The sequence below is a fragment of the Panthera tigris genome, chromosome B4, assembly GCF_018350195.1.
Source record: "Panthera tigris isolate Pti1 chromosome B4, P.tigris_Pti1_mat1.1, whole genome shotgun sequence".
Classification (NCBI taxonomy): domain Eukaryota; kingdom Metazoa; phylum Chordata; class Mammalia; order Carnivora; family Felidae; genus Panthera; species Panthera tigris.
The window spans coordinates 37,371,800-37,394,132 of record NC_056666.1 but is presented as its reverse complement, the minus strand read 5'-3'; the positions used below and the strand labels follow the sequence as shown (position 1 = coordinate 37,394,132).

General features: G+C 44.4%; 1 protein-coding gene across 4 annotated transcripts in view; it reads left to right on the top strand.

The window, feature by feature from the left end:
• Positions 1-5,890: 5,890 nt before the first annotated feature.
• Positions 5,891-22,333, top strand: part of DDX11 (DEAD/H-box helicase 11) — a 39,893-nt gene continuing 23,450 nt past the window's right edge. For all 4 annotated transcript variants that reach the window (XR_006219750.1, XM_042991550.1, XM_042991551.1 and 1 more), the window contains exons 1-5: positions 5,891-5,978; positions 10,252-10,399; positions 17,031-17,279; positions 18,024-18,110; positions 18,424-18,581. Coding sequence is in view for 3 of the 4 variants with exons in the window: in XM_042991550.1 (XP_042847484.1) it covers positions 10,256-10,399; positions 17,031-17,279; positions 18,024-18,110; positions 18,424-18,581 (638 nt within the window). In the remaining variant the exon portion in view is untranslated. The remainder of the gene's footprint in view (positions 5,979-10,251; positions 10,400-17,030; positions 17,280-18,023; positions 18,111-18,423; positions 18,582-22,333) is intronic.

Here is a 22,333-nt window from a genome sequence, read left to right as displayed (position 1 = left end):
ATTCCTTAAAATAAATTTTTTGCTATACGCATCCTATTGAATCTGTCTCTCTGGATAACCCTGACTATAATGTCCTCAAGGTTCATCCATGTTGTAGCAGATGTCAGAATTTCCTTTCATTTTAAGGCTGAAAAATACTCCATTGTATATAAATACCACATTTTGTTCATTCATCTCTTGATGGACACAGGCTGCTTCAACCTTTTGGCTATTGTGAATAATGTGGCTATAAACGTGTACAAATACCTGTTCAACTCCCTACTTTCACCACTTTTGGGTAGACACCCAGAAGTGGAACTGCTATATCATATGCTAATTCTATTTTTAATTGTTTGAGGACCCACCATACTGTGTTCCATAGTAGCTACACCATTTTACATTCCCACTAGCAGTGCACAAAGGTTCCAATTTTTTCATGCCCTTACTAACTCTTGTTATTTTCCTGTGTGTTTTATAGTAACCATCCTAATGGGTATGAGGTGGTATGTCATTGTGGTTTTGGTTTGCATTTCCCTTGTGATGAGTGATATTGAGGATTTTTTCATGTGCTTGTTGGCCAACTATATCTTTTCTTCAGAAAAATGTCTATTCAGATCCTTTTGCCCATTTTTCTTTCTTTCTTTCTTCATTTCTTTACTTATTTATAAAGTTTATTTTGAGAGAGAGAGAGAGAGAGAGAGAGAGAGAGAGAGAGAGAGAAAAGAGAAGAGAGAATGAATTCCAAGCAGGCTCCATGCTGTTATTGAGGGGCCCAACATGGGGCCCGATCTCACAAACCATGAAATTGTGACCTAAGCCAAAATCAAGAGTCAGATGCTCAACCAGCTGAGCCACCCAGGCACCCCTCCTTTTGCCCACTTTTTAACTGGGCTGTTTTGTCTTTGCTGTTGTTAAGTTGCAGAAGTTCTTTACATATTCTAAATATTAGCCCCTTATTAGATACATGGTTTGCAAATATCTTCTCTCATTCTGTAGGTGGCCTTTTCACTCTGTTGATTGTGTCTTTTGATGCACAGAAGTTTTAATGTTTATTGTTGTCCAATTTATCCATTTTTACTGTTGCGCCTATGCTTTTGGTATCCTATCCAAGAAATCACTGCCAAATCCAAATCCCCTCTGTTTTCTTCTAAGAGCTTTATACTTTTAGCTTTTACATTTAAATCCATTTTGTGTTAAAATTTAACTTTTTTTTTTTTAAGAGAGATAGTGAGTGAGCAAGTGTGGGAGGGGTTGATCCCATGAACCTGGCATCATGACCTGAGCTGAAATCAAAAGTCAGATGTGCAACTGATTGAGCCACCCAGGTGCCCCCATTTGGTGTTAGTTTTTATATATGGTATAAGGTAAGGGTCAGACATCATTTTTGGCATGTCAATGCCTCCCCTCCCCCCTGCATTTTAACTGTTCACATCTTCAGAAATTTTATCACTTACCAAGGCTTTAGTTCTTTTACTCAGGGGTGATCAAATCCATATACCAAGCTTCTATCTCTTTCCTGAACTCTAGTCCTCCATTTTCAAACACTGCTGAATACCTCATGGAAACATTGATGGGGTAGCCTATAAATTCAGTCCAATGAATTAGATCAACCTATTATGTGAAGAAACAGAGTGTATCCCATGTCCACGAGAGTGTGGCTTAATGAGGAAAAGTCATACACCTAGATATGCACTGGACATAGTAATCAAATAAACTAGGGCTCAGAGAAATAATATTAGGGTGCATCTTCCACTGTTCCAGGAGAGGCACATGGATTCTTGGGGATGGGAGAAATCTGGTCTCTAGAGTTTTTCTCTTAGATGACAGGCACATTTCATGGGATTTTCCCAGTAAGTAGGTGATACATTTCACTCAAATTTCTATGTTTTCCTTGTTCTGATTCTATGCTTACCAAGAAATCTTCCAATTCACATTGGCTTCCTAAATAGAAAGAGATAAATTAGCTTCCACTCACTGGAAACAGCTCCGTTATAAAGGAATCCATTGGTATGGATGTAAGTTTAGTGATCATGCATTTGTAGTCTGACATTTTTTTTTATATTTATTTTGAGAGAGAGAGAGAGAGAGAGAGAGAGAGCGAGCGAGCATGAGGAGGTGAGGGGCAGAGAGAGAGGGATAGAGAGAGAATCCCAAGAAGGCTCCACACTGTCAGTGCAGAGCCTGATGCAGGGCTCAAACCCATGAACAGGGAAATCATGACCTGAGCCAACATCAAGAGTTGGGCACAACTGACTGAGCCACCCAGGCGTCCCAGTTATCTGACACTTTCTGAGTTTACTAAGATAATTCAGCTTCTGGACTGATGCTCAGTTGGTATTTATTGAATGGATGAATGTTAAGGCCAGGCTATACCTTGGAAAAAAGATGCCTTTGAGAAATCCTGGTTCTGCCTGCAGCATGGCATGTAACTAATGTGTACCCCATCAAACTGCATAACAAAGACAGAATATTCCTACCCCCCTTCAAAATGCATCATCACTCCTGACCTCCTCATTTTTGCTCTACTTCCAATTGCCAAAAGCCTAAATCTCAAAATTTGATTTACACTTAGGACCCAAGTTTACTTATTATTAGATTTTATTTATTTACTGTTAGATTTAGAGCACAGCTGTATCTACAGGGGATCTAAGGAAACTTAAAATAAAAGCATAGGAATGGTAGGGGTGGGTAGCTCAGTGGGTTAAGTGTCCGACTTTGGCTCAGGTCATGATCTCGCAGTCTGTGTGAGTTTGAGCCCTGTGAGCCCGGTGTCGGGCTCTGTGCTGACAGCTCAGAGCCTGGAGCCTGCTTTGGATTCTGTGTCTCCCTCTCTTTCTGCCCCTCCCCTGCTTGTGCTCTGTCTGTCTGTCTCTCTCTCAAAAAATAAACATTAAAAAAAAAGCACAGGAATGCTAAATTAATATTAGTAACAGCTAACCTTTGTTGAGCTTTTATAATGTGGCATGCAAGGTACCTTAGCACCTTATCTCACAAGAATCCTGTAAGGTCGGTTCTGTCACTATCTCCATTTTAGAGCTGAGAAAACTGAGGCTCACTAAGGCTCAGAGTGCTTAAACAGCTTGCAAGTTCATTGAGGTTGTTAATAGTGGAGCAGGGATCTGAATCCAGATGGTCTGACTTACTAGAGCATGGACTTAAAATGATCAAGAAGTAATAAGAACAGAAAAAGAAAAGTATCAAAAAATGCTGGTCAATGAAAAACTAAAATAGCACACATGTAGCTTTGAGGTTATTAGCAGCAGAGGCAAAAAGGCATATATAATGGGCTTAAGCAGCTCTCACTGTTGAGTTATAGAAAATGTATTTGTACGTGAATAGGCAATTTTTTCTCCCTGGATTTGAGTTTTGAGAGGAGTTTGTTAAGAAGGTCTTGGAGTTAATTCAGTGAATGGCACCATCTAAAGCTATTTAATAAGAAATGCAGAGGTGGTCTACATAGGGCTAACAGTCTTGATTTTACCTTTGGGACAAAGCCCAGGGTCCAACATTAGGAGTGTCAATCTTGTATATAAGCCATAGAGTGAGGATGAGGGGAAGACAGAGGGTCATATGCAGGTTTATGGCCTAGCAGTAACTGCCTCCATCACCTCCGTTCCTACCGCTGGCACTCTTGAAGTCCATGTCCCTATTGCATTGTCTGCTTTTCTACCTAACCTGGCTGCTTTGCTTGCTCCTGGTCTCTCTCCCTCCCAAACACCCTTTGAGATAGGGAAACTGAAGGACTTCATAAAAATCTGCTTTTTTCTCCTTTTCCTGCTTCTATTCTTGCTAGGACTTGCACCCACCCCCACCTTACACATGCCTCATAGTGCAAATAATGTATGTCTTCTTCGTAAGAGACAACATCTAAGGAAGGACCAGGTATGAATGACGGGAGGAAGCCATCCTATGTGTTCCACTGGCACTAGACATCATGACACCAAGACCCTCTGGCTCCACGTAATAACACTTGGGCCCTCCTCTTTGTTCTAACCGGTTCCTGGATGCCTGAGGACACATACAACAGACCACACTCCTAGATAAAACCCCAGACCCCAAACATAGACCAGACTCTCTCTCCTTTCCTTTCTGAGTCTCCCAGACACTTTGTCTGTAATTGTACTCTTTCTATACTTTCAATAAATTCTGCTTTCATTTCCTGCTGGCTCAGGTTTGATTTTTTTAAAAAATAATTTATTGTCAACTTAGCTAACATACAGTGTATACAGTGTAGTCTTGGCTTCAGGGGTAGATTCTCGTGATTCATCACTTACATACAACACCCAGTGCTCATCCAAACAAGTGCCTTCCTCAATGCCCATCACCCATTTTCCCCCCTGTCCCAATTCCCCACCCCCATCAACCTTCAGTTTGTTTTCTGTATTTAAAAGTCTCATGGTTTGCCTCCCTCTCTGTAACTTATTTTTCCTTCCCTTCCCCTATGGTCTTCTGTTAAGTTTCTCAAAATTCCACGTATGAATGAAAACACATGATATCTGTCTTTCTCTGGCTGACTTATTTCATTTAGCATAATACCCTCCAGTTCCATCCATGTTGTCACCAATGGCAAGATTTCATTCTTTTTCATTGCCAAGTAGTATTCCATTGTATATATAAACCACATCCTCTTTATCCATTCATTCATGGACATTTGGGCTCTTTCCATACTTTGACTACTGTTGATAGTACTGCTATAAACATTGGGGTACATGTGCCCCTTTGAATCAGCACTCCTGTATCCTTTGGATAAATTCCTTGTAGTGTCATTGCTGGGTCATAGGGTAGTTCTATTTTAAATTTTTAAATTTTTTGAGGAACCTCCACACTGTTTTCCAGGGCGGCTCCACCAGTTTGCATGCGTGCTTGGTCGAAGAGGACAACCTTCCCCGATAGAGGAGGACCGTTCTTCGGTCAAGGGTATACAAGTAGCTGCGTTCCCCTGCTAGAACCTCCAAATAAGCCACCCCCCCCCCCCCAGCACTGCTGAGTCCCTGGACCTGGCCTGCTGGCATCACCTTCATACTGCTTCCAGTTTAATATTTCTAAGACATTGCCTTTGCAACTTAACCTCTGTGTTTAAAAACATTTTAGTGACTTGCAAATTGCCTATAGTATGTTAAAAAGAAAACCACAGGCCCAAAATGCATCACTTAGGCCAAGTCAGTAAACCAAGACTCAATACCTGCCCTAACTGCAGTTTCAACCTCCAGGAATTGTAACCTTTAACTAGTCAGCATGGAATTTCCTGGTCAACCACTAGGAAATTTACTGATATACTCCTGCTCCAGTTGGAAGGGGATGGTGGTGGGCAACCTTGCCTAAACAAATTCCTTGCTAACAAATTCATTTTTTTTTTAAAGTCTTCTTTGTCTTTAAAATCCTTTCTTTTGTTTAACTTAGTGGAGCTCCCCTATGCTTCCTAGATGGGATGCTATGGATTCAAGAACTGTTTAAAAAAGCCAATTAGATCTCCAAATGTACTTGAATTTTGTTTGTTTTTAACAAGTATGAAGTCTAAGTGTACTATTTTGCTGTTTAAAGTCTTCTACCACCAGACCCGACTTACCTTCATGTCTTATCATCTTCTATTTCTCCAACGGTGCTTCTTAAATTAGGGGCTTCATACCAGGAGTGGGGGGTGGGGGAGGTGGAGGAGGGAGGTGGAGCTTTGAAGCGATAGGGCCAAAACCCAGCGAGCATTTCAGACCACAGCCTCTAGGGGTCTGTCATGACCAGGACTCCCAGCGCCAGAAAAAAAGCCCAGCCCTGAGTCTGCCGCGCAAGCGCAGTGGAGCAAAAGGAGACCAACTCCCACTCACCCCTTCGAATTCAGGGGTGCGCAGGCGCAGTGGTGCGGGGGCGTGGCAACGCAGCACGCTCCTTCCAGAGGCCGACGTTGAGGGAGAGGCGCCGCGAATTCAAATTCCGTAGCGTTATGCTCAGACTCCTCAACTCCTCCCTGGCCTGGACTTCGCGAAGCAGTCCCTCGGGCGAAGACGGTGAGCGTGGTGCCGTGTGAGAAGGCGAAGCGAGAGGAGAGAGGGCAGGCGCTGGTGGAAACGCAAACACGGCGGGCTGTAGTGCAAAGGGGCAGGGCGAGTCGGGAGCGGGAAAGCGTTCTGGAACCGGGGGGGCGGGGCCAGTGCATGATTGGCAGGCTAGAAACCAATGGGAGGGGTAAGGGCCTACCAAGGAGGGTGGGACCTGTAGTTGACGCCCCAAGCGCTTTTGGAGTGAGACTAGCTAGCACGCGTCTGGGGGCTTCAGATTAGCCCGGCTGTGCTAAGCGCTTTTCATAAATTGCCTTATGCAGTGGTCACTACAACCACATGTGAATAAGTGCTGTTACCTGAGAAGACTGAGGCTTAGGAATATTCACATAAGCTGCGATCCCAGACCTGGCCACCCGAGCCCAGTTCCCATACTGTTAATGGCTCCGCCCCACTGCCCATCAAGGAATCAAGGTGGAGTAGAGTCCAGTCAAGAGGACTGAGATGAATGGAATTGACCAGCTTGTTGGAGGAAGTGTCATGAAAGTGGAAATAAATACAAGTAGAGAGAGAGAGAGAGAAGGCCCCAGCAAGGTGTCACTGTGGGGGTTGCAGCCCAGGCTGTCTCTCCCGGCCTTGGAGCATTGCCGTTGTGCAACATGCTATGGCTTTGGACTAGCAGCAGGTGCAGGAAAGCTTTTCTTTTGGGGCTGTGTTGTCTCCCAGGTGTGTGAAGTTCAAGTATTTTCGGAGCCTAACAGCACAATAGTACCTGGAACGTACTTGTGTCAGGTTGCTGTAATAAAATACTTTAGGCTGGGGAGCTTAAACAACCGAAATTTATTTTCTCACTGTGGCAGAGTCTGGGAATTCTAAGGTGCTGGCATATTTGGTTCTTGGTGACAGCTCTATTCCTGACTTGCAGATGGCCTCCTTCCTTATCCTCATATGGTGTGGAAAGAGAGCTCCTCTCCCTCTTTCCTCTTCTTATAAGGCCACCATTCCTAGTAAGGATTAGGACCCCACTCTTAGATTTTGTTTAACCTCAGTTTTCCCCAAAAGCCCTATCTTCAAATACAGTCTATATGGGGGGTTAGGCCTTTAATACATAAATTTTGGGGGGACACAATTTAGTCTATAGCAATAGTTTATACACAGGTAAATAATGAGTGATAATTGGGTACCCGAGGAAATGAACTCTAAGAATTAATATGTCCCTGAGGGCTTTCATGTATCTTATGTCCTTTATAAGTGTATGGCATGTGCCTTGCCACTGGTGGGGATTTCTAGGGAGAACTCGTGTGGGTTGTGGTTGTCCTCCACAAAACCAACCTGAAGAGGTCAGAAAGAGTTACACCAAATGACCTTAATAGCGCTTAGTGAATCCATGATTCAAGGATTTATGCAAACCCTTCTTTAACTTGTGATTTGGCTTGTGCTGCTTTGGGAATAATGAGATCCATAATTACCACCCACAGGGAAGTGAAATAATAATTGCTTTTCTTCTGTATTGTTTCATGTTGTCATTCTGAAGTTTAGTAACCAAGTCTTTCTTTTCAGTCTGCTTGCCCTGGTGGGAGGAAGAGGGAGGAAATATAAAGCCCAAGGGCTTGGAGATCTGGCAGATGAGGGTTCACATCTTGAGTTCAAGCACTTGCTGAGTGACTGGGCAAGTCTCAATCTTTCTGAGTCTCAGCGTTTTCATCTATAAAATAGAGCTAATAAAAATATCACACAGGGTTGCTGTGAGGTTATGTGAAAACAGTTTGAAATTATTAATGGGCCCTTGGACTAGATATTTTAGTCATGGGGACTATTCTACCCACACCTCTGAAGAACAGAAACCTCTACCTACAGCCACCATGTCAAGCTGGCTATTCATTCATTTCATCAAGATTTATTTGAATACCTAATAGGCGCCAAAGTACCTATTCTGGTGCTAGGGGCAGGGAAGAACAAGACAGACAAGTTTCCTCCTTTTATGCTGTGTATATTCTGGTAGGGGAGGATTGTAAATAAGTTCAGCTAGTGCTAAGAGCTGTGAGGAAATTAAATACAGGGTAATAAGACAAAAGAGTCATTTAAAGTAGGGTGGTGTGTGTTTGGATGGGAGTGTTATTTGACCCACATGGGGTGGCCAAATAGGTAGGGAGTCATTTTTAAGGAGGTAAGGGGAGTCCTCTAAATGTCCATTGTTTCCCACGCAGCGGTGGAAGGGAGTGGTGGACAGTAAGCACGAGGCCCAAGCTGATTATATTAGGCAGGGTAACTCATCAGTCTATAGGCTGACCAGTGAGTGATCTATTTTAAATGGAGAGGCAGTGCTGACTAGATTTTTCTCTTGGGATTTAGAACTAAGAAACATGGAAAGATTTTTCCCTTGGCATTGAGAGTTGGAGCTAAAAGGTAGAGGGTGCGAAGAGGCCCTGTGCAAGCTGAGGTTTTGGGTAAGCAGAAGCTATGAATAAGCAGAGGAGGTCAATGAGTGGCTCCATGTGGCATGTGACTGAGTGGGAGAAGGACAATCCATGGGTGTTTACTTGCTGGTGAAGTTCTTGGAGCCCTCTTAGAATCCAGACTACTTTGTAGTTGTGGTCTGCAGAAATCACACTCTGCTAGTGCCTTAGGTTCTAGGTTTTGGCACGTTGTCTCAATTTTTAATTTCTCAATATGTATATTTTCAGTAGATCTCCCTTTTACTTATGCTAGTTATCTTTTGCCAGACGAATCTTACTAAAAGAGCCATATGGATCTTGGTTTGGATCCCTGGTTTTCCTCTTATTAGCTGTGCCTTTGAAAACTAATTTCTGTAAGCATTAGTATCCAGCAACTGTATCCTTAGAGTGTGGTACAGGTTAACTGAGATAATAGTAGTAAAAAGGCCTGTGAACTGATCAAAATTTGTTAGATACCTTCCTCTTTTATTCTGATCTGAATGGTTTTTTGATTACATGCCTCCCTCTCAGTATTGACTTGTCCTAGTTTTTAAAAGTCACCCCCTTTTTTTTTTAAGTTTATTTACTTATTTTGAGAGAGAGAGCATGCATAAGTGGGGGAGGGGCAGGGAGAGAGAGGAGACAGAGAATCCCAAGCAGGCTCCACACCGTCAGTGCAGAGCCCCGTGTGGGGTTCTGTCTCACAAACCGTGAGATAATAACCTGAGCTGAAACCGAGTCAGACGCTTAGCCACTCAGGTGCCCCCAGAGTCACCCTTCTTGTAGTTCTTTCACCTCTGTAGTCATTTTAGGTGTCCCTAAACTGGAAGAACATCATGGCAACTACCCTTCTTTCATAAATGTATGGACACTGTCGTTAGTCTTATTGAGGCCAGTTACATAGCAAGTGGATTTCAGATTGATAATTATTTGTATTTAGAAGAGATGGGCCTGCCCAATAGTTTGGAGCAGTGACTTCCAAAAAGAGAGTGGGAACCAGGATGGAAGAGTCAGTCCTCCAAATGGTAATGAAGGAAGAAAGGGTATGGAGAAGCTATCTCAGAGAAATTTGGTTCAGAAGAGGAGGGAAAAAGGAGGCGCAGAGTTCTTAGACCTTGGCCTGGCAAGGAACAAGAAATGCTGTGGTCTCAGTATTGGAAGCTCTGGCAACCAGGTCTTAGTCCCTGTGAAGAGAGCTTCTCCCAGCCTGCAACCAGACAGAAAACTATTTCTTAAAGCTGGAGAAGTTTTAGGAGGAGGCTCTGGTTTATGCTGCAAGTGGAGGCTAGGGTGAACTAAGAAGCACATTAAAGATACCTGTGAAATATGTATGTATACGTGAACCTGTGCCTCGGAAAGGACGTACTAGTAATTCTCTGCCTGTGCGTCATGATCTTCCAGATCTTCCCAGCAGGCTTCAGTGAGGCAGCTGTGCCAGGCAAAGGCTGCACTGTGGAGATGTGAGAGAACCGTCCTGCAGAGGTAGCCAGGAGCGACATCCTTGACATCAGGGGCACAGGTCTCTGAGAGGAAGTCTGTGCACTTTTCCTGGAGGCATTAGAAGGGTGTCTAAAAAGCGAAATAATCCCAGGTAAAATGGCAGGGCAGTTTCTGTTCAGGGGCTTTGCTAGGCTGCTTTCTGTGTAACCATTTCTGATAAATGTCACCAAGTGGATTACATGATTTGGGTATGGCTTCGTGACGATACCTGGAATGGAGAGAACGTGGTCTCTGCTGGCAAAAAAGTGTATAACCTAAGGAGAAATTCCATAACTAGTATTGAGACTGCTCTTAGGAACTGTTCTAGATTTCAAGCCAGTACTTCCAGGTTTATTTTTTCCCCCTAGGACCATGGCTAATAAAACCCAGGAAGATGGTGGCATCCATTTCCCTTTTCCCTTCACACCCTATTCCATCCAGAAAGACTTCATGGCTGAGCTCTATCGGGTGTTGGACGCTGGCAAGATTGGAATATTTGAGAGTCCAACTGGCACTGTAAGTATGCATCATCAGGGGCTAAGAAGTGTCCTGAGAGACCCCTGATTCCGACACTGCAGAGGCCACCTAGCATGCTTGTTAGTCTAGGCAGAGATTTTCATGGTTTGACGTCAGGCAAAGTAGTTCTTTCAGTTTATCTTTCTGAGTAATAGTCACTTCCTGTATTAAAATGTTAAACAGAAGGGCACCTGGGTGGCTCAGTCAGTTGAGCCTCTGACTCTTGATTTTAGCTCAGGTCTTGGTCTCAGGGTCATGGGTTTGGCTGAGCCGTGTTGGGCTCTGTGCTGGGCGTGAAGCCTACTTAAAAAATAAATAAATAAACACAGCCCCAGAATCTGAGAACAATTAGGCTAAAGAATTTGAATGCCAGTAGAAACCAAGACCTGTAGCACTAAAACTTTCCAGATTGTTCTGGGTACACAACTGCTTTGATGTTGAGAAACAAATTAGTTTGGCTTTTTCACAGATTAAACCTATCGGTTTAGTCTTTAGCAACGAGGTTACTAAGTGCTGAGGGTTCCCATCAAAGGGCCCTGAGTTTTTCCTTCTGGGACTGGAATGAGAGAGGGATTTATCAGAGGGTGGCCTTGAGGAGGATTAGGGCTATGGCAAGCAGTCCCAGCCTCTTGCCTCCCGCTCAGAAAGCACCGTGTGATGGTGAGATGCCTGCATTGATGTGAAGGTCCCCCAGTGAGGCCGCGACCTCCTGGAGGCCGTCCTCCATGTCTCTGTCATCCGGTGGAGCTCGGCATTTTCGACCCAGGGGAGGTTCTTAACGCAGTGCAGCAGTCCACTACCAGTCCACTGAGGTGTTTCTTAGTATTAGCAGAGGCTTCCTGGTAAATAGACTTGGGTGTTTCGAGTCCTTATTTGACCATTCTGCAACAGTTGGTGGTGGTGAACATATCCCTCTCCTTTTGTGTAAAGTGATCCCAAAACATGAGTCAAAAATAATGCATGTCATTTAAAAAGTTAAATGTATTAAACTTGGTTCTTTGGGCAGGTACTTATAATTCTTTTAACTGTTTACCAAGAAATATACTTGCATAGCACATTTGAAATTGTAAGCTTTGTGCTATTTCTTGATTTATGGATTTAATCATTGTACCTTCCTCTTGTGAGAGCTAAGATGCAGCTTTCTTACCATTTCTTTTCCTTCCCTCGCCCCATCCTCCCGTTGTAGTTAGATGGAAAGTGTTAGCCTCTCCTAAGCCGGTATGCTCTGATTATGGGTTTTCGTCTTGAATAATTTTTATTTTCCCAGGGTTGATAATTGCCTTTTAAAGTGTGTCTAGCTGATATGCCTACACCACTTTCTCTCACACCATCCAGTGGCCTCCGTAGGACATTCCATACATAAAATTACTGCTTAGTCTGGCTCCTCAGCTGCCATAACAAAATACCACAGATTGGGTGGCTCAGATGACAGAAATTTATTTTTCACAGTTCAGGAGGCTGGGAAGTACAAGATCAAGGTTTGGGCAGCCTCTAGCTTCTGGTGGAAACTCTTCCTGGTTTGTGAGGGCCTCCTTCTTGTTGTGTCCTCACGTGGTAGAGAGATCTTTGGTGTCTCTCCCCTTTTATAAGTAGACCAGTTCTATAGGATCAGGGCTCTGTCCTTAGGACTCCTTGAAGGCCTTTTCTCCAATACAGTCACATGGGAGATTAGGGCTTCAACATGAATTTGGGGGCAATATAATTCAGTCTATAGTAATTACCAATTCCATTTTACCCTGCAGACTTCCTTCTTGAAATTCTCCCATTTGTTCTTACGATCTGCTTCACAACTATTGTACTAAGATTTCCCATCTCTCCTTAAGAATAAAAAAAAAAAGCAACATTATGAAGTATAATTGACATACAATAAAATGCACGCCTTGTAAGTCCACAAGTTCAGTGAGTGTTGACAGATGGAAACCCCCATATAACCACTGCCACAATGAAAATGCCAAACGTTTCCACCAGCCCGGAAAGTTTGTTGTACCCCTGGCTGCTGTTCCTCCCCTCACATCCCGCCCCAGCCTCAGGTAGTCAGTGATCATTTACCATCTCTGTAGATGAGTTTTAACTTTCTAAAATTTCTTGAAAATGGCATCATATCATAAGTACTCTTTTGTGACCAGCTTCTTATGCTCAGCCAGCATAATATTTTGGGGATTCATCCATGTTGTGCGTATTCTTAAGTTTTTTCTGTGTTTGAGTCTCTTGTTTCCTGGATTCGTTATCTTCTTTGTTTTGGTAGAGAACATTCCTGAAGGGTTGTATGGGAGGTAAGATTTTGAGACTTGCTGAAAGGGTATTAATCTGCCTTTCTCTTGATTGATACTGATAGTTTGGTTGGGTATATAATTCTAGCTGCAGAACACTTTTCCCTCACAACTACTCCCTTTCCTCTCTAGTTTCCATTGTGGCTGCTAAGAAGTCCATTGCAACCTGCACCCCAGTTCTTGGTGGTGACCTGACCCACCTCATCCTCCAAAGTTTTCAAGATCTCCTCTATCTTTTGTATTCTGAAATCTCATGTTGATGGGTCAGATGTGTGTGTTCAGTTCCTTGTGTTGGCCACTTGGTGGGCTCTTTCCACCTGGAGGCTTCTATCTTTCCATTCTGAGACATTTTCTCACATCTGATAATCTTCCTGGTACTCCCATTCTTTGAGTTTTGGACTTGCTGGTTAATTCTGTAATTATGTTTTCTTCTAATTGCCCATCTCTTTGGGCATCCTGGTTGGGTTTTGTTTTATTTTCTTTTTGCTTTAAATTCTCCTTAAGATTTCTTTGACTTTGCTGTCCAGTCTTTCTATTCAGTTTATTTTTATTATCGTAGCCTTAATATTCAAGAACTTTTCTTATTCTTTGATTTTTAAAAATAGCATCCTGTTTTTGTTTCATGGAAATAATATCTTTGTGAGGATATCAATTATAGCAGTATTTTGAATTTTTGTCCCCCCCTGTATCATCTTGTCATGCAGCCTCCTCCCTCCCCCAGTTTTGGTTCTGTGTTTTGTTGAGAGGCTTTCCTCAACTGTCTGGTGATCTTTGGTTGTCTTCTATTGGTGTTCAAGAAAAAGCTACCACAGGGCTGATGGACAGGCCTGTGGTGCAAGCTGGCTGTGGATCACTGAACTGGCCTCTCTGTTGGGGCCTCCAGTGATCAGTGTCTATGTGATTTCTCTTGAGCCATCCAGTTTTTCCAGAGAAGGCTCCTCTAAACTCTTGCCTTCTAGTCCTAGGCTGATGGTTAGTATTCTCAAGGGTGTCCTGGGGAAGTGGCTTCAGGTGCATGGTTTTTTGCTTAGTGTCCTGGTTTGATTTCAACTCTCTTCTCCACCCTTCACTCGACCTGCTGTCTCTGGGGCCCTCCTGGCTTAGCTCCTCCAGAGGGTGCACATCCTATCTTTTGCAGAGAAGATCTCTGCAGGCACTTAGGCTTACAGTCCTTTACTCTGTCACGTCCAGTTCTCTGCTTTTCATCTCTCCTAAAACTTGTTACCCTCCCTTCTTCCACTTTCTTTCTGTGGGGTTTAAGCCTCTTCCTTTGGTGTAAATTTAGTGTGTTTCAGAAAAGAACACAGAAGAGCATGTATTTATTCTGCCCTGTTTAATCTGAAGGCTTCAGGTCCCCATCTCAGCCCTCTGCCCATTCTGTATATCCTCTTCCTCTTCTCAGCCCTTTGTTGTTGATGTTTCTGATTCCAGGGCCTCATATCTTTGTTGTGTCTTCAGCTACCATCACATTCTGAGCCTGTCTGCATCTCACTTGGTAAGCTCTTTCTCCTGTCGCCATGTTGTTACATGCCAGGCCTCACCTGCTGGGCCTCTGCCCTGGGTGGCCACCTCCCCACTTGGGTCCTCATGATGCCTACTAAACTTGGACATGTCACCTTTTTAGCCTTTCATGACTCCACCACGTTGTGCTGGCCTTCTGACCTTGTGCCCCCTGTGCCTTGTGTAACATTGCAATTTTGGGCACTCTAAAACCTGGAGTCCATGCTTCGCAGAGAACTGTGATGCCCTGCAGGTCCTGCGTTAAGTTTGTGCCTGTGGGGATTTTTAGGGAGCTGCTTCCCAGCATCAAGCCCAGCACTTGCTACAATGTGGGTGTTTAGAATGAATGAATTTACTTATCTTGGCATGTATTTTATGACTGTGATATCTTGGATGGTACCCCAGGAAATAACATTGTTCAAAGCTAGGTATATTGTGGGTACTTTATTAGATTTACTTCATAACTGAGGCAAGCATTTGGTCATACATCCTTTTAACATTTTCCGATTAATACTTTTGCTGTCTTATTAGAAGGTATAGAATTGCAGGACCTTAGTTCTCCTTTCTCTTTGTGTTAGAGTGTATTCACAGTTGTTTCTGGAGGATAACTTTGACCTTCCCCTTAGGAACTTCCTCAGCTCACTTTGAAGTGGAGAGTGCTGGCTCTCTAACCAGGTGTCTGGCCCTGGGCCATTGTTACAGGGGGATGTCTCACCTGCTGCTAGCCAGGTGATGGCTAAAGGCAGTAGCTCCCCATTTTACTGGCAATACAGAATGGCTGCTCTCCAGGTTCTGCTGGGGAGTGCTGTCTGGAAGTCTCTGCCACTCAGTATTTCTCAAAAGCTGAGAGAAATGGTATATATGGGGCTTTTCCATAGATATGTTAGAAGTGCCATTCTATCATAGGGCCTTTCAAGAATTGATGAAATAGGTTCTTAATCTAGGACAGTAATAATTGTATTATTATTACTTAATAATAGCAAAAAAAAAAAAAATCTCCAGCTGCTTACTTATGTACCACGTATTGTTCTAATCCTAGTGTAGGTATTAACCTTTTTTTTTCAAAAAAATTTTTTTCATGTTTATTTATCTTTGAGATGTTATGTTTCATGTTATTTATCTTTGAGAGAGAGGGAGAGACAGAGCGCAATCAGGGGAGAGGCAGAAAGAGGGAGACACAGAATCTGAAGCAGCCTTCAGGCTCTGAGGTGTCAGCACAGAGCCCAATGCGGGGCTTAACCTGTGAGATCATGACCTGAGCTGGAGTCGGATGCTTAAGCCACTGAGCCACCCAGGTGCCCCTGTAGGTATTAACCTTTATGGGTAGGAACTTAATGCTTGCAGCAGTTCTCTGAGGAAGGTACTATTACTATCCCCCTCCCCACCTTTTTTTTTTTCCCCCAACTTCCCATGTTTGTACGTGTGGAGCAAAGAAGCCTAGAAAGGTTAGCCTCAGGTCACAGCTGGTGAGTGGAGGAGCCAGTGTTTGGCCAGCAGCCTAGACTCTGGAGCCTTAGCCACTGTGCTCTGCTCTTTCCCCAGCTCTGAACACCTGTGCATTTTACCTATAGTTCGTTTAAGCCCAAATTAGGTTCAGAACCCCTCTGGGTACTCTGGGACCCCCTAGTTTAAGCAGGCTTGGAGAGCTGACTGCCTGGCTGGAACGTGTAGGTTCCTGTAGAGACTCGCCTGAACTGAACTGCCCTTTGGACACCAGAAGAAGCAGCCTTAAGAAACCCATGTCAGCGGCCTCCCAGAAGGACTGTGTTAGTGCTCCCCCTGCCGTAACAGAGTTTCACAGGCTGGGGGTTTCAGTAATAGAAACTTCCTCTTCACAGTTCTGGAGGCCAGAAATGCAGAATCACAGTGTGGGCAGGGGTGGGTCTCTCTGAGGGTGAGAAAGAAGAGACTGTTCTGGCCTGCCCCCCTGTGTTTTATCACATCGCTTTCCCTCTGGGCATGCCTTGGTGTCCCAATTTCCCCTTTCTGTAAGGACACCAGTCTTACTGGATCAGGGCCCTGATCTTAACTAAATACATCTGGAGTGACCCTATTTCCAAATAAGTTCACATTCTGAGACACTCAGGGTTAGGACTTAACACAAGAGTTTGGGCGGAGGGTCCCAATTCAACCCACAGGGAAAATTCTGGTCTTTAAGTAAAGAATTGTGTTTTCCAGAGCAATTCGTTTGCTTTTAAAGTGTTTTGAAGACCAGGACTCATGGGGCTGTATTAAAGTGGAGAGCCCAAGGTGGCTCCCCCTTAGTGAGGATATAGGATTTCAAGCTATATATTATTTGGCCTAAATTCTTTTTGGGGGCTATTTATCTAATTCTTCACCTTTTTTTTTTTTTTTAATTTTTTAATGTTTATTTTTGAGAGAGAGAGACAGAGCGAGAGTACAAGTGGGGGAGGGGCAGAGAGAAAGGGAGAATCCCAACCAGGCTCCGAGCTGTCAGCACAGAGCCCCATGTGGGGCTTGAACTCATGAACCGTGAGATCATGACCCAAGCTGAAGTCTGACGCTTAACCTACTGAGCCACTCAGGTGCTCCAAATTCTTCACCTTCTAATTTTGTTAACTTGCGATATTTATATGTAACCTGATAAACCACATTAAATTATTTTAGGAACAGTGAGCTGTATAATTAAACCATGAATTTCATTTTCATTTCTTCCTTTTTCATATTTTCCTTGGCTGTCCTTTTGCTAATTCCCTTCCTGCCCTTTCCCAGCTCGGTCTTAAACTACCTTCTAGTAATTAAAGGTAGACCTTCCCTAAAGGCTTTATTAAAATGGGAAACATCATCTGGAAAGCTTTAATTTTTGTTCTCTTTTCCTGAAGACCTTTTTCTTCCTGTAGGGAAAATCTTTAAGTCTGATTTGTGGGGCCCTTTCCTGGCTCCGTGACTTTGAACAGAAGAAACATCAAGAAGAAGCACGTCTCCTTGAAACTGGAACTGTCCCCTTAAGTGATAGGAAGGATCAGCCCCCATTTCTTTCATCCTCCTTCAAAGAGACCCCAGACACCCTGAGGCCTGCCGGAGAGCCTGACTGGGTGACTCAGTTTGTGCAGAAGAAAGAAGAAAGGGACCTGGTGGACCGGCTGAAGGTGAGCCCTAGGGTGATGGGAGGTGAGAATGATCCAGGAAACAGTGTTTGGGTGGTAATTTGGGGTTGATGAGTGTGTCCTCCTTTGCAGTGCCTTCTTGAGCCAGTGGTACTGTGCCCTTGCTGTCTTTTTATTTTTTATTTTTATTTATTTTTTTTTCTTGCTTGCTGTCTTTTTAAAGCTTATTTGTTTATTTTTGAGAGAGGGAGAATGGGGGAGGGGCAGAGAGAGAAGGAGGAGGAGAGAATCCCAAGCAGGCTCTGCGCTGTCAGCACGGAGCCCGACACGAGGCTTGAACTCTTGAACCATGAGATCATGATCTGCGCTGAAACCAAGAGTTGGACACTCAACTAACTGAGCCACCCAGGCATCCCGCTTTCTGTCTTTTTAAAGCTGATGTCAGTGGGCCTTCTCTAGACCAGGGATTGGCAGTTCCATTCATTACCCACCTGGAAAAAGAACCTCACTGTTGCCATTGGCAACATGGTTCAGTGGCTGCAAACTCCATTCAGGGAATGAATTTGATTGAGAGTCCGTGGCTTCGGGAGGGAGTGTGTAGACCTGCAGTGAGCAATAGGGCTGGGACCCAGTGAGGGTCAGGGATGCTGCTGCACCCTTGAGAGTTGCCCATGGAAGGGAGAACCGCCCTGTGTGAAGAGGCACGAGGCCGAGCCCCAACTCTTTAAGGAGGGCCTGGTTTGGGCTTCCTGCGGGAGTTTCCCGTGTGGCTCCTTTACCCTGTAGGAGGAGCAGGTCAGGCGGAAGAAGCGAGAAGAGCGCCTGCAGCAGATCCGTCACAATGCACAGCTCAAGTATGCAGCCAAGCGCATGGTGAGTGTCCTCTCAGAGTGGCAGGGATGGTGTACGGGCACTGTCCCACTGCGTGGGGCCTCACGGAGTTGCTCCTTTGGATGAGTGGTCAGGACCTCAGTATTCTTGCCCTGACCCCCCCTCATCACCCGGAAGCTGGCAGCTTGAGCTGAGGTATTGATGCCTGGGGTGTAGATACCAGTAGGACAGCGAGGCCTGTGGAAATGGCATGTGTGTTGTCCTTGGTGGTAGCCACTTCGAGGCTGACTCCATCAAGGGGGCAGGGGCACCTGTACTGAGATTCCTCTGTCCCACTTGTAATGCTCTTACACAGAGACGGGAAGAAGAAGAAATGGAGCGTCTCCTCCACCTCAGCAGGGAGATGCTAGCAGAAGGAACAGGGACCGAGCCCCTAGAGCAGCTGGAATGTGGGGACGAGGAGCTGGTCCTCGCCGAGTACGAGAGCGATGAGGAGAAGGGAGCAGCTCGTGGGTAAGATGGTGCTTCTCCTTTACCCACCTCCCCTGCACTGGTCTGCATGGGGGCTCCCAGGGAGGCAGCTCCTGTGTCTAGAGAGAGGCAGCCTGCTGTGTCCCTCATGAGACATCTGAAGGGATGGAATGCCATCCCTTAAGTTCCTCATAAATGGGGGCTGTGCCTTAGGCTACAGGGCTAGGAAGGGGAGGAGCAGGGACCTGCACCCAGCACCCAGGCCACTCTTGATCATGTGCTCTTAGCTCCTAGACTACACCTTGTGAGGTTTATGATATAAATCATCAACGTATCCTTAGCCCAACTTGTTCTTTTCGCCTTCTGGCTTCTGAGTTTCTGATGTGTGAGTCCTAAGCTGCTGGGTGGAGTAGAAACACTGAAGGTGACAGCGAGGATGTTCTGAGGCCACACTGCCCTAGTGGGAGCCTCCTTTTTCATTCATGCTTTAGTTGCACAAATGACCTTCGAGGGTCTGCTCTAGGTGTGGCGTGGCTCCAGATGCCACAGACGACAGACATGACCCCTGCCCTCCGAAGCTTGCATGCAGTTGACGGCAGGGGGGTGGGGAATGTACACCAGAACTGTGAAATGAGCACATTTGCCCAGGAGGAGAATAAAACTGGTGAAAGGGGTAGAGTGTGGGGTCACACCTCCAGGTGAAGCCAGGAGAGCCCTCCAAGGGGGTGACAAAGCATGAGAAAGAGCCATGGGGAGACCTGGGAGAAGAGAGGTCTAGTCAGTAGCCTGAAGGTACCCTGGTCTGGAAACGGGAACAGGTTTGGTAAGTTCAAGGGGCACAGAGAAGGCCCAGGGGCTGAGCAAGAGCGAATGAGGAAGAGAGGGGAAGAAGAGGCAGCTGTGTGTTTGGGCCTCATGGGTCCACCGAGGGTTTGGGTGTTCTCAGTGCAGTTGGGCTGTGGGGTTTCAAACAAGGGAGTAACAGGATTGTATTTGGGCATTAGGGCATTAAAGTCATTTTGATATCAGTTCTTTCCCCAAGTCACAAGTACCCCTAGAGGTCATCCCTCTTAGGCTCCCAACTTGGAAGCATTGTTTTCTGCTCCTCTAAAGGTGACTCCAGTGTTCTACATTCTCATTGACACTGTGGTCACCATGTCTGTGTAGAGTGTAACTCCAAGGCCTGAAACCTTTGGTTGACTTTTTTGTGATGGAGAAAATCTTCAGTCTGTCTGCAGTGCACCTTCTAACTTCACCATCGGGTGCTCAGCGTCCCAGCTGCCCTGACTTTTCTTTCTTTTCCCCCTCAGCTTTATTGAGATATAATTGGGTTATAACATTGTGTAAGTTTAAGATACATACCATGATGATCTGATATCTGATACATGTATGCATTGCAAAACAATCACTATGATAAGGGTAGTTAACAAATCCATCGTCTCACATACTTAACATTTCTTTAAAGATGTGCTCTCCTAGCAGCTGTCAGGTGTACAATACAGTGTAGTTAATGACAGTCATCATGCTGTGACCCTAGAACGTATTATCTTATAATGGTACCTTTACCTTTTGACTACTTTCACGTCCCTCTTCAGCCCCTAGCAATCTACTCTGTTTCTAGGCGTTTGGTTTTTTTAGATTCCACTTAGGATATGCCACAGAATTGTCCTTCTCTGTCTAACTTACATCACTTAGCAGAATGCCCTCAAGGTCCATATATATTGTCACAAATGGCAAGACTTCTTTCTTTTTTATGGCTGAATATTTCTGTGTGTGTGTGTGTGTGTGTGTGTGTGTGTGTGTGTGTGTGTGTGTGTGTGAGAGAGAGAGAGAGAGAGAGAGAGAGAGAGAGAGATTTTCATTATTCATTCATCTGTCAGTGGATACTTCGGTTGTTTTCATCAGTGCTGCATAACATGAGGATGCAGAGATCTCCGTGAGATAGTGATTTCATTTCCTCTAGATATATACCCAGAAATGGGATTGCTGGGTCATATGCTACTTAATATTTCTAATTTTTTGAGGAATGTCCATGCTGTTTTCTAGAGTGGCTGCACCAATTTACATTGCCACCCACAGTGCGCAAGGGTTCCCTTTTGTCCACATCCTTGCAAACATTTCTTTCTCTTTCTTCCTTTCCTTTCCTTTCCGTTCCGTTCCGTTCCGTTCCGTTCCTTGTCTTTCAGAGTACAAGCAGGAGAGAAGGGCAGAGGGAGAGAAAATCCCAAGCAGACTCCATTCTCAGTGCAGCGCCTGACCTGGGGCTTGATCCTTATGACCCTGGGATCGTGACCCAAGCTGAAATCGAGAGTTGGATGCTGAATGGGCTGAGCCACCCAAGCACCTCATCTTTTATCTTTTTGGCGGTAGCCATGCTAACAGGTGTGAGGTGAAATCTCATTGCGGTTTTGACTTGCATTTCCTTGGGGATCAGTGATGTTGAGCATCTTTTCGTGTACCTGTTGGCTATTTGTATGTCTTTGGAAAAATGTATATTCAGTTCCTCTGCCCACTTAAAAAATTTTTTTCTGTTTATTTTTGAGAAAGAGGGTGTGAGTGGAGGAGGGGCAGAGAGGGAGACACAGAATCTGAAGCAGGCTCCAGGCTCTGAGCTGTCAGCACAGAGCCTGATGCTGGGCTTGAACTCACAAACCATGAGATCGTGACCTGAGCCAAAGTTGAACGCTTAACCAACTGAGCCACCCAGGCGCCCCACCTCTGCCCATTTTTTAATTGGATTACTTGTTTTTTGCTGTTGAGTTCTATGAGTCCCTTATATATTTTGGATATAAGCCCCTTATCTTCAGATAGGTGGTTTGCAAATATTTTCTCCCATTTTTTGGTTGCCTTTTCATTTTGTTGTTTCTTTTGCTGTGCAGAAGCTTTTTAGTTTGACATAGTCCCACCTGTTTATTTTTGCTTTTGTTGCTTATACTTTTGATGTCCTATCCAAGAAATTATTGAGAAGAACAATGTCATGAAACTTTTTGCTGTGTTTTCTTCTAGGAGTTTTATGATTTTAGGTCTTACGTTTAAGTTTTTAATCCATTTTGACTTAGTTTTTGTGAGTGGTGTAGGAGAGGGGTTCCGTTTCATTCTTCTGCCTGTGACTATTCAGTTTGCCCAGCACCATGTTGAAGAGGCCATCTTTTCCTCATTGAGTATTCTTGGCTCCCTTGTCCAATAGTACTTTACTATATATACCTGGGTTTATTTTTGGGCTCTGTTCTGTTCCACGGATCTTACGTGTCTGTTTTTATGCCAGTACCAAAGTGTTTTGATTACCATGCTGTTTGAAATAAGGAATTGTGATTCCTCCAGCTTTATTCTTTCTCAAGATTGCTTTGGCTATTTGGGGTCTTTTGTGGTTCCTAATGATCTTTAGGATTCTTTTTCTATATCTGTAAAAAATGCCATTGGAATGTTGATAAGGAATTGCATTAAGTCTATAGATAGCTTTGAGTAGTATGGACATTTTAGCAACGTTAATTCTTGTGACCCATGAACATGGGACATTTTGTCATCTGTGTCATCTCCAGTTTCTTCATCAAAGTCTTGTAGTTTTGAGTATATGTCTTTCACCTCCTTGGTTAAATTTATTCCTGAGTATTTTATTGTTTTTTTTTTTTTTTTTTAAGTTTATTTATTTACTTTGAGTGAGACAGAGAACAGGTAAGTGGGGAAGGGGCAGAGAGGGGGAGAGAAGAGAGTCCCAAGCAGGCCCCTTGCTGTCAGAACACAGCCTGATGCAGGGCTCAGAATCACAGACCGTGAGATCAGATCATGTCCTGACT